The 25,793-nt window shown below is 59.4% G+C and overlaps 5 protein-coding genes across 18 annotated transcripts; 3 read left to right on the top strand and 2 right to left on the bottom strand.

The window, feature by feature from the left end:
* The first annotated feature begins 565 nt into the window (after window positions 1-565).
* CARMIL2 (capping protein regulator and myosin 1 linker 2) lies at window positions 566-12,521 on the top strand. Of its 7 annotated transcripts, none has more exons than XM_034638225.1 (39): window positions 571-972; window positions 1,207-1,301; window positions 1,396-1,446; window positions 1,674-1,736; window positions 1,842-1,966; window positions 2,092-2,183; window positions 2,384-2,454; window positions 2,569-2,642; window positions 2,786-2,861; window positions 2,941-3,029; window positions 3,152-3,246; window positions 3,323-3,409; window positions 3,485-3,597; window positions 3,700-3,777; window positions 3,900-3,976; window positions 4,079-4,183; window positions 4,379-4,448; window positions 4,591-4,672; window positions 4,773-4,869; window positions 4,961-5,018; window positions 5,155-5,336; window positions 5,505-5,667; window positions 5,743-5,844; window positions 6,867-6,995; window positions 7,086-7,199; window positions 7,345-7,505; window positions 7,591-7,678; window positions 7,871-8,023; window positions 8,129-8,195; window positions 8,653-8,885; window positions 9,738-9,838; window positions 9,921-10,287; window positions 10,370-10,492; window positions 11,046-11,082; window positions 11,246-11,317; window positions 11,412-11,633; window positions 11,781-11,831; window positions 12,193-12,270; window positions 12,352-12,521. In XM_034638225.1, exons 1-39 carry the CDS (start codon window positions 933-935, stop codon window positions 12,462-12,464), a joined length of 4,194 nt encoding a protein of 1,397 aa, XP_034494116.1. In that variant the 5' UTR covers window positions 571-932; the 3' UTR covers window positions 12,465-12,521. The 7 variants fall into 7 exon arrangements, with proteins under 7 accessions (XP_034494119.1, XP_034494120.1, XP_034494116.1 ...); XM_034638223.1 differs by having other exon boundaries at window positions 573-972; window positions 11,751-11,831; XM_034638224.1 differs by having other exon boundaries at window positions 574-972; window positions 5,155-5,327; window positions 11,751-11,831.
* Window positions 11,019-15,519, bottom strand: ACD (ACD shelterin complex subunit and telomerase recruitment factor). Of its 2 annotated transcripts, XM_034638236.1 has the most exons (13): window positions 15,079-15,266; window positions 14,852-14,988; window positions 14,620-14,713; window positions 14,454-14,530; window positions 14,285-14,329; window positions 14,139-14,173; window positions 13,839-13,990; window positions 13,664-13,760; window positions 13,501-13,581; window positions 12,961-13,331; window positions 12,741-12,832; window positions 12,588-12,660; window positions 11,019-11,163 (listed from the first exon to the last, which is right to left on the bottom strand). In XM_034638236.1, exons 1-13 carry the CDS (start codon window positions 15,175-15,177, stop codon window positions 11,134-11,136), a joined length of 1,383 nt encoding a protein of 460 aa, XP_034494127.1. In that variant the 5' UTR covers window positions 15,178-15,266; the 3' UTR covers window positions 11,019-11,133. The 2 variants fall into 2 exon arrangements, with proteins under 2 accessions (XP_034494127.1, XP_011222236.2); XM_011223934.3 differs by lacking the exon at window positions 11,019-11,163 and having other exon boundaries at window positions 12,473-12,660; window positions 15,079-15,519.
* A 348-nt stretch (window positions 15,520-15,867) lies between these two features.
* On the top strand, window positions 15,868-17,661 carry PARD6A (par-6 family cell polarity regulator alpha). Of its 3 annotated transcripts, none has more exons than XM_002918420.4 (3): window positions 15,868-16,036; window positions 16,415-16,637; window positions 16,875-17,661. In XM_002918420.4, exons 1-3 carry the CDS (start codon window positions 15,974-15,976, stop codon window positions 17,627-17,629), a joined length of 1,041 nt encoding a protein of 346 aa, XP_002918466.1. In that variant the 5' UTR covers window positions 15,868-15,973; the 3' UTR covers window positions 17,630-17,661. The 3 variants fall into 3 exon arrangements, with proteins under 3 accessions (XP_002918466.1, XP_011222237.1, XP_011222238.1); XM_011223935.3 differs by having other exon boundaries at window positions 16,878-17,661; XM_011223936.3 differs by having other exon boundaries at window positions 15,868-16,024.
* Window positions 17,662-17,744: 83 nt separating this feature from the next.
* ENKD1 (enkurin domain containing 1) lies at window positions 17,745-21,584 on the bottom strand. 4 transcript variants are annotated; one of them, XM_002918421.4, is made up of 8 exons: window positions 21,269-21,584; window positions 20,999-21,098; window positions 20,705-20,899; window positions 20,025-20,197; window positions 18,915-19,040; window positions 18,651-18,814; window positions 18,411-18,547; window positions 17,745-18,313 (listed from the first exon to the last, which is right to left on the bottom strand). In XM_002918421.4, the coding sequence occupies exons 1-8, from the start codon at window positions 21,554-21,556 to the stop codon at window positions 18,153-18,155; spliced, it is 1,344 nt and encodes a 447-aa protein (XP_002918467.2). In that variant the 5' UTR covers window positions 21,557-21,584; the 3' UTR covers window positions 17,745-18,152. The 4 variants fall into 4 exon arrangements, with proteins under 4 accessions (XP_002918467.2, XP_019654434.1, XP_019654433.1 ...); XM_019798875.2 differs by having other exon boundaries at window positions 21,322-21,391; XM_034638237.1 differs by having other exon boundaries at window positions 18,174-18,313; window positions 18,655-18,814.
* C12H16orf86 (chromosome 12 C16orf86 homolog) lies at window positions 21,585-23,275 on the top strand. 2 transcript variants are annotated; one of them, XM_011223937.3, is made up of 4 exons: window positions 21,585-21,696; window positions 21,912-22,141; window positions 22,495-22,712; window positions 22,816-23,275. In XM_011223937.3, the coding sequence occupies exons 1-4, from the start codon at window positions 21,592-21,594 to the stop codon at window positions 23,223-23,225; spliced, it is 963 nt and encodes a 320-aa protein (XP_011222239.1). In that variant the 5' UTR covers window positions 21,585-21,591; the 3' UTR covers window positions 23,226-23,275. The 2 variants fall into 2 exon arrangements, with proteins under 2 accessions (XP_011222239.1, XP_019654382.1); XM_019798823.2 differs by having other exon boundaries at window positions 21,600-21,696; window positions 21,891-22,141.
* Window positions 23,276-25,793: the final 2,518 nt, after the last annotated feature.

The following is a 25,793-nucleotide window of genomic DNA, read 5'->3' on the forward strand; positions in this document are numbered from 1 at the left end:
AGGTTAGGTCCTGTGGAAGGGAGAGGATGCAGACACATGGAGGACCACCATGTACCGGGCCTTTGCTCACCCCAGCCCTTAGCCCAGGGCTGCCCCCAGAGGGTACTTCCCACCTTCCAGCCTTCATCCAGCCTGCACCTGATGAATGCTGGCTGAGGAAGCCGAGTTGCAGAGATGGGCGCCTGAGCCCATCTGGCATTTTTTCTGCCTTTTCAAAAGCTGGTGGATTTCCGGGACGCCTGGCTGGCTCAGTTGGTACAGCATGCGACTCTTGAGCTCGGGACCATGAGTTCCAGTACCCGTAGAGATTACGTTAAAAAAAAAAAAAAAAAAAAGTTGGTGGATCTCCGGCGGTGTCACAGACTCCAGATTAAGGAGGAACAGATTAGATCCTTCAGGTTAGGACCCGGGTGTTGGGAGAGATTCTGGGAGAGATCCAATGCTCCTTGTTGAATAGACGCCCCTCCCGGCCGGCCCCCAGTCCACCTCCCCAGCTGGGTTTTGGAGTGGACGAACGCTGGTGGGCCGCAGGGATCCCCGAGCGGGCAGCGCCCCCTGGTGCTCCCGGCAGGGACTGCGGCGCGGGGTGGAAGTAGGGGGCTAGGAACAGCGAGAGGCGTGCGCCACACGCGCGACCCTCCCGGCCACCCAACCCCTACCCCTTGTCTGCCCTGCCAGAGTAGCTCCTGCGCGACAGGGCGGGCGGACAGCTGGGACTCTGCCCCCCTCCTACGTCTCCTGGCCCCCGGAGGCCGGGGCGGGGAGGAGCCGGGCTGGGGGCGGCCTGGCAGGAAGCAGCGCGTACCTTCCGCTGCAGGAGGAGCAGGTGGCTGCAGTGCGGGCCAGGGCCCCCAGGCTTCCTGTGTGCGCGCCCGCCCGCAACTGTTTCTCCTCTGAGCTCCTTGGGCCACCCGGCGGCCCGGTCCGGCCCCATGGCCCAGACCCCCGACGGCATATCCTGTGAGCTGAAAGGTAAGCGCTGGCCCTTCCCGCCGACTCAGCTCCAAAGTCAGAGCACACCCAGTGTACGCGGGCACCTGCAAGCAGTTGTCTCTGCTCCTGGGAAGAGCTTGGCGCCCCCACATCCACTCCACTCCTTCCTTGCTGGCCCATAGATGAGCCCAGGCCACAGGCCTGGTACAGCCCATGGGCATGAGTTGACCTCCGCTGGAGGACCAAATCACCCAGCAGGCTGCCGTTCCACAGGCGAGATCACCAGGTTCCTGTGGCCCAAGGAGGCCGAGCTGCTGCTGAAAACCTGGCTACCAGAGCGGGAGGGTGCTGAGCGAGGTCATGTCCTGGTATGGCAGGGGGCAGAGCCTGGGAGGGCCACTGGGGCCCAGGCAAAAAGAGCCTCTTGGCCTGCCCAGGGTGTCAGACACTTTCTCCCCCCAGGCATTGCTGCGATGGAGAGCTTACCTGCTCCACACCTGCCTCCCCCTGAGGGTGAGTGCCAGGGGCTGACTGCCACCCCTACCTTGCCCTCCAGCAGCTTCCTTGGCGATGGTTGTGCCAGCCAAGTTGTCTGTGTTGTCCTGTGGTCTCTGCCCTTCCAACAGCACTGGGCTCCAGAGCTGGTAGGGCTGGCTCTGAGCTCCCAGCAGCACAGAGGACTGGGATCCCAGGAAGGTGGGGCTAGGGCCTTGGTTCCAGCTGATTCTGGCTCTCCATAGGTGGACTGCACATTCAGCTACCTGGAAGTCCAGGCCATGGCGCTGCAGGAGACACCCCCTCAGGTGAGACAGCTAGTACCCCACCTCCATGGCCTGCAGACAGCTAGTACACCACCCCCTCCCCTGAGCCCACACATGGAGCCCAACCCAGCAGCCCTCCTTCCCCAGGTGACTTTTGAGCTAGAGTCCCTGCCTGAGCTGGTCCTGGAGTTTCCTGGTGTGGCTGCCCTGGAACAGCTGGCCCAGCACATTGCCGCAGCCATCAAGAAGGTCTTCCCTCGCTCCAGCCTTGGGTGAGGCCCAGCAACAAGGGACCAGCAGGAAAGGAGGGCAGCAGGGGTGTGCTCTGGATGACACAAGTGGGTTGCCTCCCATCCCAGGGGCTACAAGTCCCTTGTCCCCTTCTCCCCCTCCCCAGGAAGCTATTCCGGAGGCCCACATCCCCCACCATGCTGGCTCGGCTGGAGAGAAGCAGCCCCTCTGAGGACAGTGCGCCCAGCAGCCCCTGTGGTGAGGGCCAAGAAAAGGCCACACAGGGCTTCCAGCCTACCCCCATCCTGCAGCCCCAGATTCCTGAATTGGGGATCTCCCAAACTGAACAGAGTCACTCAAAGCACAGCCATCATGCAGCTCGGGTCCGATTTTCCTCCCTCTCTGACCTTCTGTCTCTCTCCTCCTCACCCCATTATACCCCTGGCACCTCCCCCCAGGTGGCTTCTTGGAGACATATGAGGCTCTGTGTGACTACAATGGCTTCCCTTTCCGAGAAGAGATTCAGTGGGTGAGAGTAGGGCCCTCCTTGGGGGGCTCTGGAGACATCTGATCCCCCATGTGCATCGGGTCCCCTTTCCCCTTGTGACCCCAAGCCAGTTGGAGACATCTTCTTCCCATCCAGGATGTGGACACCATCTACCATCGTCAGGGCTGCCGCCACTTCAGCCTATGTGACTTCAGCCATCTGGGCAGTCGGTCTGTGGCCTGCCAGGAGTGGGAAGGGAGGGAGATCCCATGACCCACATTCTTGAGCCTTGGCCTCTCCATGGAGGTGGATGCTGGGCCTAGGATCTGTCTGGAGGGACCTGAACTCTGACCCTGCCCCTTTTCCCACCCAGGGACCTGGCCTTGAGTGTGGCCGCCCTGTCCTACAACCTGTGGTTCCAGTGCCTCTCCTGCGTGGACATGAAGCTGGTGAGAGTATAGGGGCAGGGAGGGGCCAAGGGTACGGGGACCAGGGTGCAATCTACTGAGCCCCCACTCTGGTTCTCAGAGCCTTGAGGTCTCAGAACAGATTCTGCACATGATGAGTCAGTCGTCCCACCTGGAGGAGCTAGTGCTGGAGAACTGTGGCCTGAGGGGGTAAGGGGGACAGGGTAGGGCTTGGGGACAGGAGTCTGGGAGCTTGGGAATGGGAGGTTTGTGGCCTGGGGAGGGGATGGGAATCCAGGGTCAGAGTCTCACACCTGGGGTCTGGTCCCCAGAGACTTTGTCCGGCGACTGGCCCAGGCACTGGCAGGGCACTCAAGCTCTGCCCTCCGGGAGCTTAGCCTAACAGGGAACCTGCTGGATGACCGAGGTACGGCTGAACCTAGGGAACCCCAGGGGGCCGGTGCTGGAGGAGGTGAGAGCCACACAGCTACCCCCTTCCCTAGGCATGACTGCTCTCAGCAGACACCTAGAGCATTGTCCAGGAGCCCTAAGGAGACTCAGCCTAGCGCAGACAGGGTTGACACCTCGAGGTAAGTGGGGTAGGCAGGGGGCAGGGTGGGGGTGGATCTGCCTGATTGCTGAGCCACTCCCTCCTCTGCCACCAGGAATGAGGTCTCTAGGCCGGGCACTGGCTTCCAATGTGGCCTTTGACACTGTCCTGACCCACTTGGACCTTTCTGGGAACCCTGGGGCACTGGGGGCTTCGGAGGACAATGGGGTGAGTGGTTGTCTTTAGAGGCAATGACTTGGGGCAGTGGGATGTCAGGGAGCTCTTGGTGAGGTGATCCCTGACTGCCTCCCACCCTCATCCTCCCATCAGGGCCTCTATAGTTTCCTGAGCCGTCCTAATGTTCTGACGTTCCTGAATCTCGCGGGCACCGACACGGCCTTGGACACTGTGAGAGGGTGGTCCGCGGGGAGATCATCTGTAGGGCCGGTGGCCGGGCCCAAGGCCTGAGGGTAGACCGGGGGCGGGGTGCTCGGTCCTCCGTCGGTGTAGCCCGCACCTTCCTCCCGCAGCTCTTCGCAGCGCTGGCGCGCGGCTGCTGCACCTGTCTCAGCCACCTGGACGCCTCGAGGAACGTCTTCTCCCGCACGTAAGGGGGCGGGTCCGGGCGGGNGCGGGGGTGGGTGGGGGAGCCTGCCGGGAGCCGCCTCCCCGCGCCCGGAAGCCCACTCCTCCCGCTCGCCCACCCCAGGAAGTCCCGCGCTGCGCCGGCCGCGCTGCAACTCTTCCTCAGCCGGGCGGGGACGCTTCGGCACCTGGGCCTGGCGGGCTGCAAGCTGCCGCCCGACGCGCTCAGGTCAGTGTCGCTGCCCACGGCTACGCCCCCACGGCTACGCGTGCGGCCACCACCCAGGCCTGGCCCCCAGAGCCTCACCCCGCTCCTATCGCCCCCACGACCTCTTGGCATCCTGGCCCTTCCTTCTTGGTATTCGTTCGCGCCCTGGGGCCCCCTTTCCCAGCTCCCGCCACCCCCTGTGACAACCCCTCCCAGGGCCCTTTTGGAAGGCCTCGCACTCAACACGCACACGGGCGACCTGCACCTGGACCTCAGCGCTTGCGAGGTGAGAGCCCGGCCCGAGACGTGAGCAGGCAGTGGGCCCATACGCGGCGTGGGGCTGCGAGGCGGGAGCGCGGGCCCTCGGGCGCCTGAGCCTCCGCACCTGTGTCTCGTTGCTCTGAACGTGCCCCACCTTCCACCTTCAGCTGCGCTCAGCGGGCGCTCAGGTGATACAGGACTTAGTGTGTGACGCTGGCGCAGTGAGCTCCCTGGATCTGGCGGATAATGGTGAGGCCTCCCCGAAACCCACCCTCCCACTGCCCACCCAGTTCCCACCCCGTCCCCACCCCCTCAGCCTCTCCTGATGCTTGACCCGAGCCACCCCTAGGCTTCGGCTCAGACATGGTGACGCTGGTGCTGGCCATCGGGAGGAGTCGGTCCCTACGACATGTGGCACTTGGAAGGAACTTCAACGTTCGGTGCAAGTGAGCCCCCATCCCACTCGCTCCCGGACCTCCCAGACAGCACTCCACCACCCTGCCCAGGTCCTTCCAAACCACGGCCCCTACCCCACAGGGAGACACTGGACGACGTCCTGCACCGGATTGTCCAGCTTATGCAGGATGACGACTGTGTGAGTTCTTGGGACCATGAGGGATCCTCAGCAATGGACCGACCCCTGTGACTCCTGCTCCCTCAGACCCTGCTTGCTGACCGCTGATTCCAAACCCAAATGGTTTGGTTTGGTTTTGTTTTTTTAAAAACTCCAGCCCCTGCAGTCTCTGTCCGTGGCTGAGTCGCGGCTGAAGCTGGCCTCCAGCGTCCTGCTCCGGGCCCTGGGCACCAATCCTAACCTGACGGCGCTGGATATCAGCGGCAACGCCATGGGGGACACCGGCGCCAAAATGCTGGCTAAAGCACTTCGGGTCAACACAAGGCTCCGGTGGGCGGGGTCAGAGGGGAGGAGGGCGTGGCGGGGGGGCCTTACTGGGCTAAGGGGTGGGGCTGAATGTGGAGGGACAAATGCTGGGGACTGGGACGCGAGGTGAATGGACAAGGCCAGCGGGGTTGGGTGGAGCCTTGTGGAGCTCCACCCTGACTGAAGCCAGGCCTGGCCCAGGTCTGTGGTCTGGGACCGGAACCACACATCTGCTCTGGGCCTGCTGGACGTGGCAGAGGCCCTGGAGCAGAACCGCAGCCTGAGGGCCATGCCTCTGCCACTGAACGACGTGGCCCAGGCACATCGCAGCCGCCCGGAACTGACCGCACGTGCAGTGCATCAGGTTGGGTTCCTCTCTCCTCCCCTGCCCTGCGGCCCCGCCTCCCTCCTGCCACTTGTCAATATCCCTTATGCGCAGATCCAAGCCTGTCTTTTGAGGAATAACCATGCGGACCATGACTCTTCTGACCGCACCTCCTGTCCACAGCCACCTGGTCTGGTCTCAGACCCCTCGGAGCAGGTTAGTGTCCCCTCCCTCAACCTTGAGTAGGTACAGAAGATAGGGAGTGGGAAGAGCTGTGGTGTCTGGAATCCTCCATGAGTTTGAGCGTCTGACTTTCTTGGGGCTAGGGTGCCTGAATTATGCTCTCCAGGACAAGTCCCTCTTTTTGGTAGCTCCCCCAATAACACCCCTGGATGCCTTTTAAAAGCATTTAAATAGATTCACCTGTTCGAGATGGGAGGTATTTAAAAAATCCTCGCTTAATTCTCCCCTCACCCCTCGCTGATTGTAGCCCCATCTGTGACTTCCCTTTTGCAGGGCTGTCTTCTCCACCGACCTCTGCTGGGGCCAAACTCAGCAACTCTTTTTCTGGCTTCATCTCCCTCCACTACCTTGGTTTTGTGAGATGTTCCCACCTATCCATTCCTAAATCCCACTTCTTTCTCAGGCTTTAAAGCCAAGGCATCTTGACCCAGACATCCTGTGGGGGCTTCACATTCTATACACCTTCAAGTGACCTCATCACTTCCCACAAACTCCTCTCTCTACCCTAGAACCCATTCTCATTGGTGCTCACACTCACCAAGTGCTGTGGACAGAGGTTTGGGTCAGGTCTCTCCTGGCCACATTACAGCCCCCACAGAGCTCCTTGGTCCTATCTCTGCTAATTCTCAAACACACTGCTCCTCACTTCCACCCCAAATATCTCTTGCTTCCCTGGGCCTTCGTCTGTGGCTCCTCAGTCCCTTTTCTGCCCACCTCAGTCTGTCCTCCATGTGGCTAGTAAGCAGACTGAGTTTCTAAAACATAGAAAAGATTGGACACTTAGGAAGTATATATAAAGTTCCTAAAATGATCCAAAGGGGACACTGCTTGCCCCCCTTGAAGAGATAGGGTTCCTGAGTGGCTGGCCTGATAGTATTGGCTTCAGGACCTCACTCACCCTGTTGGAGACCCTGGGAAGGAAGCAGTCAGAGTCCGGGAGGCTGGAGGGAGCTAGGATGGCACTGATTCTTGATGCGCGCCTCCCCCCCCCCCAGGAAGTGAATGAACTGTGTCAGTCAGTGCAGGAGCATGTGGAGCTACTGGGCTGTGGGGCTGGGCCTCAGGGTGAAGCTGCTGTGCACCAGGCGGAGGATGCCATCCAAAATGCCAACTTCTCTCTCAGTGTGAGCACCCCTTCCCCACCGCTGCTGCAAGGACCCTTCCCCTCTTAATCAGGTGTCAACTTGCAACTCCTTCTCTTCCTTGGCCTCCAGATTCTCCCAATTCTCTATGAGGCTGGGAGCTCCCCAAGTCATCAGTGGCAGCTGCGGCAGAAGCTAGAGGGCCTCCTAAGACAGGTGGGCGAGGTCTGCCGCAAGGATATTCAGGTAGGATGGTACCCTTGCCCCAGCCACATATCCATATATAGGCTTGATCCCTATCTCATAGGTTCAACTGTGATATCCCTTGTGTCAGTGTTCTGTGGGGGTTGGAGCCTCAGGCCACACTCTTCATGCTCTGATCTTTGCCCAGGACTTCACTCAGGCGACACTGGACACAACAAGGAGCCTCTGCCCACAGATGCTACAGGGACCCAGGTGGAGGGAGCAGCTAGAGGGGGTCCTGGTGGGCTCAAGGGGCCTCCCAGAGCTGCTCCCAGAGCACCTGCTGCAAGATGCCTTCACTAGGCTCAGGTACACTGGATGGGCCTGGGCTGGGCTGGACTGAACAGGACTGGGCAGAGATAGCGCATTAACCCTTGCTCTCTCTTGCTCTCAGGGATATGCGGCTGTCAGTCACAGGGACCTTGGCAGAGAGCATTGTGGCTCAGGCTCTAGAGGGGCTGAATGCAGCCCGGGATCGGCTGGTGAGGGAGAATTGTGCACATGCATGCGTGTGCGCATGCGCACACACAAACAGTGACCTGGCCATTGCCTTACAGGGGTTCTATAATGTCTTTTGGGATCATGTGGCCCAGGGGTATTTCAGGGTTCCTTTAGGACTGAAGGGACTATGGCTGAGGCCCAGTTGCCCCTCTTTGGGGTGCCTGGTGTTGCAGGTGGAGAGTCTGGCTCAGCAGGCAACAGTGGCAATGCCTCTTGCCATACCAGCACTGGATGGAGGTGAGCCCAGCCCCCTTGGACCTGGGGAATTGGAAGGTCTTTTCTTCCCTGAGGAGGTGAAGGAAAAGGAGGAGGACGAAGAGGAGAAGGTACATGGTCCTAGAACTCTAGATCTTCCCAACTTGTTATGAAGTGTAGAAGGCTGGGACGCAGCTTCCCTGTGTCCCAGGCTGAGTTTCTGCCCTCCCCACTAGGATGACAGTCCTCCACAGAAATGGCCTGAATCCAGCCAATGTCTTTACCTGGTTCCCTCTACTCACAGTAAGTCAGGGTCTGGGGGCAAGGGGAGTTAACTAGGTTGGGCTGAAAGCTCTCCATTAGATCCGGGGACCTCTACACATTCATTCAGTCTTGTCCTAGGAAATCCCTGACCCTTGAGTAAGCCAGCCCAGGCCCTCTGTGCAATTTGCAGGTTGGGGTCTGCTATGGTCAGCCTGAAGCAAGACTTGAGCAGACCAGGATCCGGACACTGTCTCCATTCGCCTCCCCCACCCCTTTTCCTACCCCCAGGATGCGCATGCTTGGTGGCAGCGCAGAGCCGCGCCGCTCGGGACCGCGCTCAGCACCACGGACAGCGGTGGCGGGGGGGAGGGGCCGGGGGCGGGTGGCGTAGCCGGGCCCCTCCCCGCGCCCTGGGCGGGTCCCCCGCCGCCCAAGCTCCGCTGCCACCACCTCCTCGGGTTTGCTGCTCGGTGCTCCTCTGGTGCTCTCCCCTTAGGTGCTGCTGAGGAACCGGAGCCCGAGCTGGCGGCTCCGGGCCAGGGGAAGATGCGGAGCCGCAGGCGGCCTTCTGCGCGTGGCTCTCCGAGCCCCGCCACCCCCGGGCCTCAGGCCGGCCCGTTGCCTCGGATGGACCTGCCACCCGCTGGACAGCCCCTGCGCCATCCGACCCGGGCCCGGCCGCGGCCACGGCGCCAGCACCACCACCGGCCGCCGCCGGGGGGCCCCCAGGTGAGTGCCCTTCCCCCACTCTAGAGCTTGTGGAATTGGGGGTCATGGGTGGCCTCTCCTCTCCTCAGGAGTGATGGAGGCTAGGGAGGTGGATTTTAGGGGTCCAAGACCACCTGGTCGTACTGCCACGACTTGGCTTATTCTTGGCCACCCCTTCCCCAGGCCGTTACTATGGAGGGTCATGAGCATGTGGATTTCATTGGGGGTACATCTCAGTTTAGGACTGCATCTTGGGTTGGCCCTCTGCATGGAAGGATGTGCGAGGGAGGGTGTCCATCTTATCCTCCCTCTCCCAGGGTTACTGAAAGATGCTGGGCCTCAGGCTGTGGGGACAATCCTGCATCTACCGCAGGTCCATTGGGTGTTTATGTGGGGAGGTGTATGTGTGCGCTGGGTACTGATGGGGGCAGTGGACACAGGGCAGCAGGCAGAGTCAGCTCGAGGCCCCCAGAGGGTCTGACGCAGCAGCAGGCGCTGCTGAGCTGCCAGCAGGCCGGGTGGGGTGGGGGTGGAGGGTACTGCGGGGAACTGTTTGGAGCGGAAGGGGTGGCAAACGGGAATGTGTGACCCAGGGGGCCTGTGGGTTCTAGCCTGATGGTTGAGGGTGTGTAGGGTACTCCATGGGACAAGAACAGGTGTGGGCTGGGTGTATGTGTCCAGGGCCAACTACTGGTGAACGGGATATATGAAACCAGCATCTCTGCCCACCAGCTGGACAGCACGAATGTTTGTCAGTAGCTCCTTAGGGTCATTCCAGCTCCCAGGTCCTGGGGTTGTCCAGGCTAGGCTGCTGGACAAGGGGTGGAAAGAATTCATGGTTGGGCTCAGCCCTGACCCTGTGGTGTCCCCCAGGTCCCCCCAGCCCTGCCGCAGGAAGGGAATGGGCTCAGTGCCCGTGTGGACGAGGGCGTGGAGGAATTCTTCTCCAAAAGGCTGATCCAGCATGATCGCCTGTGAGTGAGGGGCAGTTGTAGGGGGTGGGAGAGGGTGGGATGTTCCATAGGCCTTCCCACTCACTGCTGGCTATTCCCACAGCTGGGTCCCTGAAGAAGACCCAGCCAACGAGGGGGGTGCCACCCCTGTTCCTCGTACACTGCGGAAGAAGCTGGGTACCCTCTTTGCCTTCAAGAAGCCTCGTTCAACACGGGGACCACGGCCTGATCTAGAGACCAGCCCTGGGGCAGCTCCCCGTACTCGAAAGACCACACTTGGAGACCTGTTGCGGCCACCAGCCCGTCCTGGCCGTGGTGAGGAGCCTGGTGGGGCTGAGGGGGGCACCAGCAGCCCTGATCCTGCCCGCAGGAGCCGGCCTCGTTACACTCGGGAAAGCAAAGCCTATTCGATGATACTACTGCCTGCTGAGGAGGAGGGGGAAGAATCTCTGGGTGCCAGACCTGACAAGGTAGGCCTGGTCACAAGGGATGAGGGCTCTGCTAAGACTGAGGCAGTGGGCGCTCTCTCCATTTGGGCTTCTCTGTCCTCAGCGACGGCCCCTGGAGCGGGGAGACACAGAGCTGGCCCCATCCTTTGAACAGCGGGTACAAGTGATGCTGCAAAGGATCGGTGTGAGCAGAGGCAGCGGGAGTGCTGAAGGCAAGAGGAAGCAAGTAAGTTGGGAGGGACACAAGTGCAAAGTGAGGGGGCAGGTGATATGTGGCAGTCTGTGGGTGACATATGTGACCAGAAGGAGACTCATGACACACAGACGGCTCTATCAGTTCTACTCCCTCCTTCTCAAAATAGCAGCTTCAGCCTTCCTTCCTTCATGGCTTCTGCCCTGGCCACTGCTACCTCCTCCTTGGAGCTGGGATGGTCCTTCCTCTGTAGATCGAACACAACCCTGACCTTGCCACCTGCATTTCAAACAGCAAATCCTCCAGGGACTTCCTCTCAAGATAGTGCCCTGCCTCCTAACCCTGCCCCAACCCCTCAGCCCTGTTCCCTTCTTTCATCTCACTGTGTTTCACCCGGTGCATCTCAGTGCCTTGTAACGTGTTCCTCTGTCGGGAGCTACTTCCAGCCTCTCATCACCACCCATGGGTTACGTCAGCTTCCTCTTCACCCATCCCAGCATCTCCTGGTGGGCATTTACTGGTAGTTATAAGAATGAAGAAAGAACAAGGCGAGGACAACTGAGCTTGACTTCCCTGTTTCCTACAGAGCAAGGATGGAGAGATCAAGAAGGCTGGCTCCGATGGTAAGTGGGACCCCGTGCTAGGGCAGTGCAGCTTTGGTGAGGGAGTTGTCCTTAGAGATAGTCTCCAAGGCTTTGGCGCTCCTGGGGAAAAGGGAAAGAGGCCAGGTTTTTCTTCCCCTCCCTCCCAAGGGCTGGTGCCTGAACCCCCAGCCCCGTCTTGCAGGTGACATTATGGACAGTTCTGCAGAGGCCCCTCCCATCTCGATCAAGTCCCGCACCCACTCTGTGTCTGCTGGTAAGTAAGGGCCACCGTCTGTGTTGGGGGACATGCAAGGGTAGGCAGGAGGGGGATCAGACCATTGGTTAGGCTCATAGCATTCTCTCTGCAGACCCCTCGTGCAGACCTGGTCCGGGGAGTCAAGGGCCTGAGTCTACCAGCTGGAAGACACTGGGGCAGCAGCTGAATGCAGAGCTCAGGGGTCGTGGTTGGGGCCAACAGGATGGTCCCGGCCCCCCCTCCCCTTGTCCCAGCCCCAGCCCACGAAGAGCCAGCCCCTCTCCAGACAGCTTGGGCCTCCCGGAGGACCCTTGTTTGGGCCCCAGGAATGAAGGTAAGCGGGCATCCTAGCCTCCACTCCAATATGGGGAAGGGGATCCTGATGGGGGAGGCAAGGGTTGGGGTGGGGATAGCTGTCCAGACCATACCCTGATACCCTGGCCTCCCCCAGATGGCCAGCTGAGGCCGAGGCCTCTCTCAGCAGGGCGACGAGCAGTGTCTGTGCATGAGGACCAGCTCCAGGCCCCTGTTGGTGAGGGGGGAGACCTCCCTGTGTGCTTGAGTGCAGGAGGAGATGGGGGAGGGTAGACGCCAGGGCTCCCTTTGTGACTCTGGTCCTTGGAGGGGGCCAACAGTGATGGAAGGGATTGAGAAGTCAAGGAGCCAGAAGGCCTGGAGGAAGGGGCTGACAAACCCTTCCTACTAGCCCTGACTCCACCTCCAGAAGAGCAACCTCTGCCCGGGGTGGGAGGACGCAAGGGGAGGGGGAGGTGCTGAAGGTGACAGTGTGTGCTCAGGAGTACACACACAGGAGGTGAGGGAGAAGGGGTGGCAACAGACACCAAGCCCCGAGCAAAACTGCCCCCCACCTGCCAAGTCTTTGTGTCTCTCAGAACGGCCTCTGAGGCTGCAGCGCTCCCCCGTCCTCAAGCGGAGACCAAAGCTTGAGGCACCTTCCTCTCCAGGCCTAGGTAAGAGGGGGCTGGGGGGAGGGGGGCAGGACTGCTTGGTCCAGTCCTCACCCCTCCTCTCCCTTCCTCCTTCCCTTGCAGGATCTGGCCTTGGAGCCCAACCTCTGCCCCCACAGCCTACAGAGCTCTCCAGCCCTGAGCCAAACCCACCCTCCCCAGCCACAGACCAAAGAGGCGGCGGCCCCAACCCCTGACCCTCTCCTTTTCCTGCCGCATGAGATTATTTTATTAAAAAACTCAAACGAGCAGAGTATGGAGCACTGTCTATCCCAGGCATGGATCTGTGTGCATACATCCTCCCCCATGATCCCTCACACCTGGGTTAGCTCAGACTCTGGCTGTGGTTCCATCAGAAAGTGCAAGGCCCAGGCCACGAGCTGGGGAGGGAGCCTGGGAAGAGAACCATGGCTGTAGGTCAGTGGGGACAGGGACTGGCAACTGAAAGCATAGGGGCAGCCCTAGGCACTCACCTGACAGCTCGGACCTGGGCACAGAGGGAGGTGCAGGGTGGCTCATACTCATATTGGAAGGCAGAACCATCATGATGCCTCTTTGGAGGGTCCTGAAGGTGGTGTGGTATCCAGAGAGGGAATAATAAGGACCCCTACCCTCATCCAAGATTACACCTCCACCCGACTCCTGGCTCCACCCAAGGCCTACCCCATTCTATTATTATCCATGTATGCTCACCCAAAGAGGGCCGGACTCCAGGGCTCCTGTGGTGGTTTTTGTCCTTGGAGCGTGCTGCGAGTTCTTGGGGGGCAACCCTAGCTCCTTGAACTCCAGGCTAGGTTTCTGGGCCCTGGTCACAATGGCCTGATGTGGACTGGGTACATGGCCAAGGGTTGAGAGACTTGGGGTACAGCTCAGGGGGGAACTGCGTACATAGCTAGGGCGTGGGGAGCTGGGGGGCAGGGGGCCAGGGGCTGAACAGATAGCTGGTACAGCTTGGGAGCTGCCTTTCTGCACAGGGTCTGCAGCAGCCAAGGACAGGGCAGGCAGAAGGCTGATGCTGGCACCGCTTTCCTCTGAGGACATGTGGCTGGATAAAGCTGGGGTTCCTGGGAAGGAGAGGAGTGACTGTGGGCAAAGCCCTCTCAGGTCAGTGGCCTGAGTTTAGGCAGGCCTACAGGGACTGTGTTCATCCCCCACCTGGGTGTGCAACCTTTTGCAGCAGCCTGGGAACATGGCTGGTAGCAGTGAATGCCTGTGGCCTGAGCACCACCTTACCTGAGGAAGGAGGTGAGGAAGGAGAGATGAGGGTCAGCGATAGGTCCTGCAAAGCTGGGTCTGGTGGTGGCAGCTCAGGGCCTGAGGGTCAGGGGGAGCTAATTAGCACTGTGGGCACTGGGCCCCCAGGTACTCCCCACTTCCCCTCGCCAGTTCTCCCTACCCTGTGCCCTCTGGCCTGGGCCCAGGGAGCTCAGAATTCGCTGGTCATTCTCAGAGATGTGCAGCCATGAGCTGGGGACAGTGTACACAGCTTCTCCCTGTGGGGCATAAACTCTCAGCTTAGCCCTTGCCCAACTCCTCACCCTGACATTCCCCAAGGGAAGCCCCAGACTGACCGTTGCCCTAGGACGGGAGGAGGCCCAGCGGGTGAGAGGGGGTGCTGTGCAAGGGCCTGCCAGCATCAGACAGCTCTCAGCCAGGTGCACTAGCGCCCCCCGATGCTCCTGGTCCTCCTGCACCTCATCCAGAAGTTGGGACAGTGAAAGGCCTGAGAACAGGGGACCAGAGGATGGGCCAAAACTTAGAGGAGAAAGGCAAGGGTGGGTAAGGAGAAGAGCTTACTAAGGAAGCAAGAGGCGATGACTGGGGAGGTCACTCTACGGGAGTTAAGGGCACTGGCCAACCCCTGTAAGTACCTGCACTGGGGGAGATGGATTCTGAAAGGTGCTCCCTATAGAAACAGAGAAGACAAGCCTGAGGAACAATCCTGAGGCCTGTCTACACAGATCTGCCATCCCCTGACACAGCCACACCTGGCTGAAGAGCCCAATTCCATACTCACTCCAGACAGTCAAAGAGCTTTTTCTGCACATCCGGGTCCTGGTTGCTGGGGAAAAAAAAGAGAATAGTAGGCAATGTTGTTACTAGGGGCCTAAGCCCTCCTACCCAAAAGACCTGTATCAGCCAGGCCTGCGTAGGGAGAACTGCTGGTGGGAGAAGGCATCACTTACCAACCAATCACCCGTTCCCGGGTCTGCTCTGTGGGAAGCAGGCTGAAGCGGTCCACCTGGAGGTAGAACTCTGCGGGCTAAAGGATTGAGTTCAGGGGCGGGTGTTAGGAATTGTCACGGAACCAGGCTCATTAACTCACCCAAGCCAGCCAGCCTCACTACTCACCGCGCCGCCTTCGGCCACTTGGACGCGGACTCCACAGTCCTGCAGCAGCAGCAGCCGGCCTTCTGCCCCTCGGAAGCCGAACTCCTTCTCCTCCCTGCCGCAAGCACGACTGTCACAGCCTTAGCCCGCTCGAACACTGCCCCGCCCGCTCGCGGCCCGCGCACCTCCGGCTCAAGCCTCGCGTTCTCCCGCTAGACTCCGATTTCCCCAGGCCCCGCGGAGCCTCTCTCACCAGTCCGAGGCGTTCAGGGCCTCCCGCGTCACTAGGCACCGGACACTGTGGGTCCCGTCAGACACGAGCAGCGCGGCTGCGACATCAGACATGTCAGGGGCGCGGGACGGACCCGGAGCCTCGGCCTCCTGCAGCACCTGACGGCGTCGACTGGCGTCAATCCCACCGCCCTCGGGCCCTGCCCTGGTCTCCGAGCCCTGAGAAGCGGCGGGGGAGGGGGAACTCACCTCAAGCAGCTGCCCCGCCTGCGGACTTGAGAGTGCATCCGACCCCAGGACCAGTTCTCGAATCCAAGGACGCAGGACCAAGCTCCCCAAGCCTGCCATTCCCGCAGCTGCTCCCAGCAAAGAACCACCAGCCCAGGTTTCCCGCGGACGCGGGGGCCCCGCCTCTCGCCGGAAGAGGAAGCTCACAGTGACTGGGCGGGACCTAAGGTCGAGGCCCCGCCCACACGCATGCCCGCGCGTGCGCACGAGCCAGTGTTGGTCGGGAACTTGCGTGCAGACTCTGGTTGGGTAGAATGGATAGATGCCAACATGCTTGGTTTTACCCCGGTGTCTCCAAGCAGTCTTCGTTAAGACTCCCGTGCAACCGGGCAGGATGGGGCCAAGGGCTGGCTCGGATGGAGAGGGAGGGATCTGGGGCTTGAGACTGCGGCCAGGAGTGGTCAGGCAAGTTAGTTCAAAGCCACTTCAACACCGTATGAACCCGTGGAGCTCGGCAAATACTTATGGCTCAGTTTCCTCATCTAAAACGTGCAATCTCGTAACGTTGTAAGGCCAATGGAAATAACAGCACACAGACAACACTCAATAAAGGTCACCTCCCTCACCCTCCCCTTGGATTGGTCAAACCTCTCCCCCAGACTCCAGAGCCTTGCGCGCCGTAGCGTAATGACGTAAGAGCACGCGGAAACGCCTCCACCCCCATCTCCGTTTCCTAGGAAACGTGGACTTCGCGTTCCACTCTCTGTCGCTGCCCCCTTGACGTCATGGTCCGGATGGGAGGGCGGGGCGAGTGCTACCGCCAGGGGCGGGGCGGCACGAGCCGGCCTGCCGGGGCTGTGCACCTGCGCCTCGGCGGGCCGCCTGGGGCACCGTCCCCGGCCCGCCCGGCCCCACCATGGCCAGGCCGCAGAGGACTCCGGCGCGCAGTCCCGACAACATCGTCGAGGTGAAGAGCAAAGTAAGGGCCCCTCTGGCCCCGGCTCCGGCCTCGGCCCTAGGCGCTTCCAATTCCCTTATTCTCCCCTTTCCTAGCTTCTTAGTCCCCACCACCTTTTTTCTCGCCTCCATCATTCATGTCCCATTCTCCGGCCTTTCCTCTCGCTTTCCCCCATCCATCCTCCTTCCACTGCCGGCCTCTAGAGTCTCTCTGTGGCCTTGGTACCTGGAGGGCGGGGAGAAGACCTTGGACAGCGTCCCTTGTACTGGAGCTGAGGTCTGGGCGCAAGGCGGCACCCGTAGCGACAGCCTTTTCCGACCTCTAACACCCTCGGACCTGTGGTGGGAAAGGGCACGGGCTCCGTCCTGACCCCTCCTCTCACCCACCCCCTGCCTCCAGTTTGATGCTGAGTTCCGACGATTCGCACTGCCCCGCGCTTCGGTGAGTGGCTTCCAAGAGTTTTCGCGGTTGCTGCGTGCAGTGCACCAGATCCCGGGCCTGGACGTGCTGCTTGGCTATACTGACGCTCACGGCGACCTACTGCCCCTCACCAACGACGACAGCCTGCACCGGGCCCTGGCCAGCGGGCCCCCACCGCTGCGCCTGCTAGTACAGAAGCGGGGTGAGGAGGATGGGGTACAGTGGGCAGCCTATGTGGGGTAGGATGGCAGGCAGGTCTACAAGGGTTAGTCCATGCCCAGGGCGTCCAGGCTTCACCCCCTGCAGTCCCTGCCCTTGGCCTGACCTCCAAGTGGTAGGAAATAGCTACAGTGCCCCCGCCCCAGGCCTGGGCCTGAGGGAAAAGGGCCCTCGTGGGAGAGCAGGGTCTCTGATCTCAGCACCCCCCCCTCTCCTGCAGTAGAAGCTGACTCCAGTGGCCTGGCCTTTGCCTCCAACTCTCTGCAGCGGCGCAAGAAAGGGCTTCTACTTCGGCCAGTGGCACCCCTGCGCACCCGGCCACCCCTGCTAATCAGCCTGCCCCAAGATTTCCGCCAGGTTTCTTCAGTCATAGATGTGGACCTACTGCCTGAGACCCACCGACGGGTGCGCCTACACAAGCACGGCTCTGACCGCCCCCTGGGTTTCTACATCCGAGATGGCATGAGTGTACGTGTAGCTCCCCAGGGTCTGGAACGGGTTCCAGGCATCTTCATCTCCCGCCTGGTACGAGGGGGCCTGGCTGAGAGTACGGGGCTGCTGGCAGTCAGTGATGAGATCCTCGAGGTCAATGGTATTGAGGTGGCTGGGAAGACCTTGGACCAAGTGACAGACATGATGGTCGCCAACAGCCACAACCTCATTGTCACCGTCAAGCCAGCCAATCAGCGCAATAATGTGGTGCGTGGGGCATCTGGGCGTCTGACAGGGCCTCCCTCTGCTGGGCCTGGGCCTACTGAGGCTGAAAGCGATGATGACAGCAGTGATCTGGTCATTGAGAACCGCCAGCCTCCCTGTTCAAATGGGTTGTCTCAGGGGCCTCCATGCTGGGACCTGCGCCAGGGCCGTCTACTTCCTGGTGCCCGTAGCTCTCTGCCCTCCCTGGATGATCAGGAGCGGGCCAGCTCTGGATGGGGGAGTAGTATGCGAGGAGATGGTAGTGGTTTTAGCCTCTGATAGGCAAGGATGCAGCCCCTTGCCACTCCAGGCTGCTGGGACATGGCAGGGACTTCCCCGCTGGGGGTTTTTAGATTGCTCACAGGGCCCTCTCAGTCTGGGGAACATTAAAGGTTTTCTACAAATGCAGTCATGGTCTTTCTGTGTCCCAGCCTTAATGTCCTCCATGGTCTCACAATTTTGCCTTCTGCCCTGGACATGAGGCAGGAGTGATAAGGACAAGAGAGAGACCTTCCTGCTGTCAAGCAGCAGGAGAGCACCAGGCTTGGCATTTCTAGGGTAAGAAAAGCTCTTATGGAAACAAACCTCACTGTGTACAAAAGGTTTAATTTTGACAAAGGGGTTAAGAGGCTGGGCTGGCCCTTCTACAGCCACCAGTGGCAGGGAAGAGTGCTCTGGGGATACTGCCCACCCTATCGCTCCTGTCTTCAGACTCCATTCTATGATGGGGCCTCATCCTGTCCTTTGCAACCATGTGGCAATCCTCAGTGAGGAACCCCATAACAACCCCCCATAAAAGGGCTCAGGCATCCATCTTTACAAAGACCTCGGGGCGGGAAAAGATCTTGATGGCTTCCTCTACCTGCACCAGCTTCCGGTCCAGCTCGGCACGGTGGCCCTGGGCCCTGAGTGAATCTGCCCCAGCAGGCAGCAGCACCAGCTCACGTAGCAACTGGCTCTGGCCTACAAGGGGCCCGGGAACAGTGGGTGCTAGGCAGAGGTACATGGTCTCCACTGGGTTCCCCATCCACTGCCCCCTACCCCTTGCCCACGAACTCACTCTGGAGCAGATTGCTCAGTGTCTCCAGCCGCTGGTTCTCAGGCATGCGAGTGTGGCCAGGGGGCATGGCAGGGTCCGGCTGGCTCTGCTGGCGGGCCTCAGCCTCCTGCCGCCACAGATCCCTGCGTTCCAACAAGCTGCAGATGCACAGGCTCAGAGTTGATGGTCCTAGCTGTGCAGAGGTTGTCTCCCACCCTCCAAAGGTACCCCTCACCCTGGGTGTTGGGCAGTGGGACCTACTAACGGGGCACGTGGCCCTTCTGCGTGGCATTGTAGTGCTCTTGGGCTTGCCGTTGCTGCTCCAGCACTTGTGCCAGGACCTGCAGTGAGCGAGAATGCCTCCGGGGGGCCCTCTTGGCAGTGCGGACATTGTGGCTAATGAAGTCCACACCTAGGCCTGGCCCCTGCAGGACATGGTAAGCATGATGGGGCAGACAGCACTGTGATGTGCTCCTGAACCCCTCAAGATCTCTGCCCCCTCTCAGCCCCCACACATCCTCTCACCTTAGCACTGGGGCCTGGTGGGGTTAGCTGAGGACTGGGGACACGAGGTGGCGGGAGCCCAGGGCCGCAGCGGGAGTGTGCCCGCAGGAAGTGGACAGGCTCTGTTCCAGAGGCAGGGCTGGGCTCCTGGAGGGCAGGGCATAGTAGAGGAATCAGTCAGGCTGAAGTCAGGGTCTAAAGACAGCCATACGTGTGAGCTTCTGTTCCTTCTGCCTGTGAGGATATTTATCTCCAGCCCTATGGGCCTCTTCCCTCTTGAAGGAACACTTCTATCCATAAGCATTTAAATATGTGGGTCTCTCACATCTTTAGGAAAACAACAAACCACCCCTCCTTCTACCTCAGACTGGCTGGCTCTGGCTACCATTCCCTTTTTCTCTCCTTCCTGGCCAAGCTTCCTGGCTCTGTCCCCACCAAGGTCACTCACAGCTGGCCTCCAAGCCCTCGAATCCAGGGTCACTTCCCTGGTCTCACTGTCATCAGCCTAATCCTCAATAATTCCTGGGTCTCACTCTTCAGATCCAGACCTGACTCTCCGTCTGTTTCCTGGACACACTCCCAACCCCCTGGGAGTCCCACAAATGCTTCAGTTTCAACAAATTGGCATATGACCTTATTGTCTTTTCTATCAATCCTGCTCCTCCTTCTGAAGACTCTGGATAGAGAAATGGTACTACTATCTACCGAAGAATCCCACCACGTACCCCTGCCCTTCTCACTGCCCTTAGAAATAAAGGTTGAAAAGTGGATTGTGTGATCCTGTATGATGTGGGTCCAGCTGACTTCTTAGCCTAACCCTTTTCTCCTGCACACAATATCCCACTGCACACACTCCCTCTGGTCTTAGGACTTCTATCTGTGAGGTTCCATCTAAAAAGAATGTTCTCTTCCATTCTCCCCTTGCCTATTCCTACTTGCCCCTCAGGGTCACCCTGCCATCGCCACTTCTGAGGAAACCCCCAGCCCGACTGTGCAGCAGCAGCAGCTATTTCTTAGCCCCTGCTACCCTAGTCCCCTATGATTTGCATCCCTCCCCATAACTCAGATCTGAGTATGATTGCCTGTCAGTCAACAATATGAACAAGGCTTCTGGCTCTCCAAGGCAGGTACCTGCAGCTGGGCCTTGACCCGGGACTCCACTTTGTCATATTTGGGCGAGCGCCACAGAGCCTTCAGAGGCCTGGGCTCGCCCTGCTCCCGGCTGTGCTTCTGCTCACGGAAGCGCCTCTGGATCTCCCTGATCCGCTTCAGGTTCTCCTTCTCATGGTCTTTAGGGTCCTTCCCTGGGAAAAAGATGTTGCCAGACTCTACCCTACATACAGCCCAGGAGATCCAACTCCCACCAGTTCACACACAGGCCCACACTCTCCCTCCTACAGAAAGATCTTCCTGACCTCTCCATCTAAGACAGTATACACATCACTACATTCCCTTCCTGGCATAGTAATTATCTTCTTCTGTCCTTGATTATTCTCTACATTTTTATTGTGAGGCACACCATTAGTCATTTTGTATATTATATCCATCTCTTCACTTGTTTATTGTTTTTCTAGCACCTACTGGGCGGGCACGCGGTAGGCACTCAACACACCATGTTTCGCTGACACACGAATTCATTAAGCTGAGCTAGGGTTCCTGGGAACTACTTCATTCAGTCCTCTCCTGTGAGGAAGTAATGCATTTCTCCCAGAGAGGCAAAGCCTGAGCCCAGGTCTGGGAAGGAGAAGCAATGCTTTTGATCTCAGCGTTTGACCTCATACTCGCTTCATTACCCCTCTGTCCGAACTTACTCTTGGGACAGGCCCCTGGGCCTAGGGAGATGCCCCCGAGTTGCAGCAGCACTCCCCCGACGCCACGCCGGCCACGCTCCAGAATCTCTCTGGCTCCAGGACCTATGCGGGGGCCGCGCGGAGGGGTGGCGTCCAAGTCGAGGTCCGAAGTCAGCAGGTCCAGCTTCAGCTCGTTTCCCTCAAGCCGTCCTTGGGCTGACAAGCCAGACGGGGCGGAGTGCGGAGCTCAGTGGTGGAGCAGAGCCAGAACCTCCCTCGGGCCTCGCCCCGCCACGCCGCACCCCTCCAACTCACCCGAGGCCGGCCGCCTGTAGTAGTCAGGGCAGAGCGTAGGGTCTGGGGGGATGGGCCCCGAGATGCGGGACGGGCCCTCGCACATGCCGCCGTCGCTGCCCTGCAACGGTGCACCGAGTCCTGCTGGGCTGCGAATTTCCGGCCCCTTCCTCAGCCCAGTGCCTCCTCCCGGGTCCTGGACCCGGACCCTGACCCCGGAGCCCTCCATTCCCGGTCCTCGCCCCGGCAGCCCGACCCCGCCGGCGCTCGCCGCCTCCGCTCTTAACTCACTTCCCGGCCCGGTTCGCGACCCCTTCCTCGAAACACTTGGGCAAGGAGCTCACCAGAGCAGTTTTGCCGCCTGCTGCTGCAACCCCACGGGCTTGCTGTTGCCAGGCAACAATAGTTTCCGTCCCTGAGGTCAGGGGGGCCAAGGCCCCCTGGCGCAAAGCCTTCTGGGGCTTGTAGTTCCAGCTGAGGGTGGAGCAGAGCCACCATCTGGTTCCCTTCCCACCCGCCTGCCCTCGCCAGCGTGTGCCTGGGGTCAGCGCCAGGTCCACAAGTCCGGCCCCTCGCCATCCTCCCCGCAAGCAACCTTCGAGGAGACGCTGACCATGGCCTCAGCAGGGGTCGAGAGACGGCCAGGGTCCCAGGAGAGGACAGCCGCGGGGCCTGCACAGCTCGCGGAGTCGTCCGGTGGCCACGTTCAGAGCTGTGAGGTGACCGTCAGGCTGTGTAGCCTTCAAACACTTGTCCGCGGCGCTCTAGGAGGCCAAACTCTGTGCGACGCCCCCCTAACTGCCAGGACAAGTTCCACGGGCAGGGAGGGGCACGGGCTGATGCCCTGCATCTGCATTTGATGTTTGTCCGGTGTCTCATGACTGATCCCCTGTATCTTTTGCCTGGTGACCAGTTACCTATGTGTCACCTCTAGTGTCCAGTGATGGCAGACCTGTGCCTGGTACCAACCTATGAGGCCTGCTGGACCTCGAGTGAAGACAAGTACCCAGCAGGACCAGTCTCAGAGCCAGAGCTCCAGGAGGAACAACTCAAGCTGGAGGAAGAGAGGCTCAAGCTAGAGGTGGAGTCACTAGAGGAGAGAGGCCCCAGGCCTACAGCCTCCATTGTGAGGACCAGACACTGTCCGAAGAGGAAGCCGGTCAAGTGAGGGAGATTTCAGAGGGAAGGAGCTGTAGCACTGGGGGAGGGGTTTGGGTGGGCTCACGCTCCTACAGAGTGCATCCTTATCCCCTGTCACCATCACTCCTCACTCCCTCTGTTCCTGAAGAGCCCTGGGCATTGGGGGCAGGGGCGGGGGCATCCAGAGGAGGAGGCTCAAGGCCTTATAGGGTACTGAGCTCACATGAGCTCTAGTCCCCTGTCCAGCCCAGAGCCTCACTGACCAGGAAGGGGACAAGAATCTAGGCCCCAGGTGGTGGACAGGCAGGGTTATTCCCTATGGTCAGGGCACAGGAGCCAAAGCTGGAGGCTGGCTCCTTAGGGCTCCTGTCCCCCAGCCTCCCAGGGCCTAGCCACCAAGCCCATCCTAGGGCTGAAGCAGAGATGCCACAGGGGCTGCCACTGCAGAAGGAGGAGTCAGAGAGTAGCCAGAGTGAGCCCTTACCATCTGCCAAACAGCACAAAAAAGCCAAGAAGCGCAAGAGTCTGGGGGCTCCAGTACTCCCAGCTATGGCCAGCACAGTGTCCGCACCTTCAGAGACCCTGGGGCTGGAGCGTGAGTGGCAGCCCCTGGGCCTTCCCCTTTCCTCCTGCCTGATGGAACGCTGACATGGCACAGCTTGGTGTTCCAGCCCCTGCCCTGCCCCGGGTCTTTGCAGGAAAGGTGCAGCGCCTGCGGCCCCTGTACCAGTACATCAACTATTGCAATCCTGAGCTGAATCAGGCCGGGGAGGGGGCCGGGGAGGCTGAGGCAGAGATGGAGCCTGAGTTGGAGCTGGCCCTGGTCCGTGAAGAAGCAGGTGTGGAGCAACTGCAGGCCCTGCTGCCCGTGGCAGGTGAGGTGGCCTCGGGCCTCACTTTGCCTTGCCCCAATTCATTTGTGTCCTCCACCCATGCTCTGGTTCCCCTGGGAGAGGAGGTGGGAGAGGAGCCTGGGTGTTTGCCCGGGTTGGGGGTCAGCGGCCGCCTCAAGGCTGAGGTGGATAAGTCAACCCAGGTGGACATCGACAAGATGCTGAGTGTTTGCGCCGCCCCACTTGTACCTCCACTCTCTCCTCAGTACAAGTGACTTTCCTGCTCCCCCCGCCCACTGGTGTCTCCCCTTCTCCCAAGTCTGAACCAGAGCAGCAGCCTAGGCCCTGGGGTGGAGGGGAAAATTTGGGCCCTCTCCCTACTTGGGACCTTGGACTTGCTGAAAATAAAAATTTTTCCTTTTCTCAGACTTTGTGATTTTACAAATCAGATGGCTGAAGAGAGGCTGGGAAGGCGGGGGCAGGGCTTGAAGTCTGACTGGTCGTCTGGATCACCCAAGAAGATGACCAAAGTACAGGTTCTTGGGCACGACCCCAGACCTAACCAAATCAGAATCTGCAGGGATGGGGCCTAGTTTTGTGCATTTAAAGGCTCCTCAGATGAACCTGAAGGTCAGACAGGATAACAGTGGGGATGCAGAGGGAGGTGATGAGGAGAAACTTGGGGCAGAGAAAGGGAAGGGATGGCCAGGTCACAGCAAGCAGGTGCTGGGCCTGCATTTGGTCTGACCTCGAGGGTCCAACACTTTGGATCTCCCACTGAGGTGTCAGAGTTCATTTGCCTGCCCCAAGAGTGGCATCTTTGGAATGTTTCCCACTTACTAGAGACCACAGCTGGACCAGACTTGGCCCCCAAGGTGGCCCTGCTAACAGAGGCATCGCTGCCTTTTTTCTTGGCAGCCAGGGGCTGGTGGTGGATGTGAATGTTCTCCCTGGAGCCTTGCAGCCAAGCCACTGGATAACCACAAATAGGCGAAAGCTTAAGAGGCAGCCAGGGCTGGCCGTCTTGGAAACCCTCATATCCTGCTGCCTCCTGGTCCTCCTGCATGGCCCTCATATACCTTAAACATAGGGATTTCCAAATTAAATGAATAACTTCTCCCTCCAATCTGCTTTTCTTCCCGTGTCTCATCTGCACAGCTGTTGAAGCCAAAATCCTGGGTGTCACCCCAGACCCCATCCTGTTCTTTGCTCATTCTTTACTCCTACAAGCTAATCAGGCATCGAGTGCATGTACCCTCTAGGCTGAGAGCCTCTCAGATCCCATGATCAGCACCCCTGCCCTGGCACACTGTTATCCTCAGGTGACAGAGCACTGTTCTCCCTGCTTGTGGTCCCTTGCCCAACCAATCTACCCAGTGATCCTGCTACCCATACACCTGAACCTGATCGTGTTGCTTCCCTTCTAGCATCTTGCGCCTCTTGCCCCAGCTGCCTTAAAACTTTTCAGTGGCTTCAAGTCCCTGACCAGCCACATCTTTCTTACTTTTACTCTCTGCACGTGGGGCTTCCCCTGCCTAAAATGCTTTTATGCCTTTACTCCTCCACCTGGCTATTGCACTCTTAGCTTGAAGACTCGGGGGAACTTTGCTTCTACCACCCAGTGTTGCCCTGTGTCGTAGCATTTACATACCACTGCTGTTGTGGGTTTTAACTGTTTTTGGGACTAGGCTGTGAACTCCCCAAGAGCGTTTGTCACTGCACTGCACCCACCTAACAGAGGGCCCCCATAAAGGGCACAAAGATAAGGAGACTAAGGTGGGTTGCTGAGGAAGCTGCAGACGATAGGTCAGGATCTGAAAGGCTGAGGCCATCCAAAGTCCAGAATCATCTGTGGAGCCCCTCGAATAATGGCCTGGCAAGATCACTGGGCTCCCTGCTCAGTGGGGAGTCTGCTTCTCCCTCTCCCCCTCTCGTGCTTTCTTTCTTGCTCTGCTCTCTCTCAAATAAATAAAGTCCTAAAAAAAAAAAAAGTTAACTGAGCTTGACTGCCTCACTTTATGGTTGAGGAAGCAGAGGCCTTGAGTGAAGTGGCTTTGCAGGAGATCATACCCTGGACACCAGGGAGACACTGCCCTTTCCTGAACCCTGCAGATCTGGACCTGAGGACTCTGGCAAAGGCCTGACCCAAGAAGGCCGAGCGTCTACTTTCTGTGTGGTCTCCAGGGCTGGAGGTCTGAGCCAGGCCAGCACTGAAAGGAAGCTCTGTTTCGCTCTTCCAACAGGTGATGTAGGAAATACTCAGTAATCACCAAAGAAAGAACTGATCTACATTTGCAGGTCTATTTCCTGACATGCTTATCTAAGCTGGGTGGGTGAGAGTAGCCACAGAAAGGAACAAGTCACTACTATTGTTCCTAAAAGCTCACCCCAGGGGCGCCTGGGTGGCTCAGTCAGTTGAGCATCTGCCTTTGGGTCAGGTTATGATTCCAGGGTCCTGGGATTGAGCCCTGCATCACGCTCCCTGTTAGCAGGGAGTCTGCCTCCCCCTCAGCTCATGCTCTAACAAATAAAATCTTAAAAAAAAAAAATTAAAAGCTCACTCTAAGGGGGAAATGCTGAGTGTAATGCAAGGAGACAGGTGCCACAGAAGAGGAGAGGACCAAGGCTGTGGGACGTCAGTTGGGGGGGGGGGGAAGAGCTGCCATTTTGCCTGGGGAAGCAAAGAGGCAGTCCTCCAGCTGACTCCTGAAGGAGAGTTGGGTGGTGTTCCAAGCAGAGGACACACCAGGGAAAAGCCTTGTTTATGCTGAAGGTGTCAGCCCCATGCAGGAGGGCCATTTAGCACTGCTGAAGCAGAGGCATGGCCACCAGGAGACCAGGGT

Source organism: Ailuropoda melanoleuca, chromosome 12 (genome assembly GCF_002007445.2).
Source record: "Ailuropoda melanoleuca isolate Jingjing chromosome 12, ASM200744v2, whole genome shotgun sequence".
Taxonomy (NCBI): domain Eukaryota; kingdom Metazoa; phylum Chordata; class Mammalia; order Carnivora; family Ursidae; genus Ailuropoda; species Ailuropoda melanoleuca.

Excerpts from the sequence above, each read along its gene's own strand:
- CARMIL2 (XM_034638223.1), top strand. The coding sequence starts at position 933 with ATGGCCCAGACCCCCGACGGCATATCCTGTGAGCTGAAAG. Across the intron at positions 3,778-3,899 it reads CCGACACGGCCTTGGACACT|CTCTTCGCAGCGCTGGCGCG; the intron begins GTGAGAGGGTGG and ends TTCCTCCCGCAG. Across the intron at positions 7,679-7,870 it reads ATGCAGCCCGGGATCGGCTG|GTGGAGAGTCTGGCTCAGCA; the intron begins GTGAGGGAGAAT and ends CTGGTGTTGCAG.
- ACD (XM_034638236.1), bottom strand. The coding sequence starts at position 15,177 with ATGGCAGGCTTGGGGAGCTTGGTCCTGCGTCCTTGGATTCGAGAACTG. Across the intron at positions 14,174-14,284 it reads AAGCTCTTTGACTGTCTGGA|GGAGCACCTTTCAGAATCCA; the intron begins GTGAGTATGGAA and ends CTGTTTCTATAG. Across the intron at positions 13,582-13,663 it reads CCCAGGCCAGAGGGCACAGG|GCCCTGAGCTGCCACCACCA; the intron begins GTAGGGAGAACT and ends CCTGACCCTCAG.
- PARD6A (XM_002918420.4), top strand. The coding sequence starts at position 15,974 with ATGGCCAGGCCGCAGAGGACTCCGGCGCGCAGTCCCGACAACATCGTC. Across the intron at positions 16,037-16,414 it reads TCGTCGAGGTGAAGAGCAAA|TTTGATGCTGAGTTCCGACG; the intron begins GTAAGGGCCCCT and ends CCCTGCCTCCAG. Across the intron at positions 16,638-16,874 it reads CCTGCTAGTACAGAAGCGGG|TAGAAGCTGACTCCAGTGGC; the intron begins GTGAGGAGGATG and ends CCTCTCCTGCAG.
- ENKD1 (XM_002918421.4), bottom strand. The coding sequence starts at position 21,556 with ATGGCGAGGGGCCGGACTTGTGGACCTGGCGCTGACCCCAGGCACACG. Across the intron at positions 20,900-20,998 it reads CTACAGGCGGCCGGCCTCGG|CCCAAGGACGGCTTGAGGGA; the intron begins GTGAGTTGGAGG and ends CTGGCTTGTCAG. Across the intron at positions 19,041-20,024 it reads GGGTCAAGGCCCAGCTGCAG|GAGCCCAGCCCTGCCTCTGG; the intron begins GTACCTGCCTTG and ends CCTGCCCTCCAG.
- C12H16orf86 (XM_011223937.3), top strand. The coding sequence starts at position 21,592 with ATGGCCTCAGCAGGGGTCGAGAGACGGCCAGGGTCCCAGGAGAGGACA. Across the intron at positions 21,697-21,911 it reads GCCACGTTCAGAGCTGTGAG|TGTCCAGTGATGGCAGACCT; the intron begins GTGACCGTCAGG and ends TGTCACCTCTAG. Across the intron at positions 22,713-22,815 it reads AGAGACCCTGGGGCTGGAGC|GAAAGGTGCAGCGCCTGCGG; the intron begins GTGAGTGGCAGC and ends GGGTCTTTGCAG.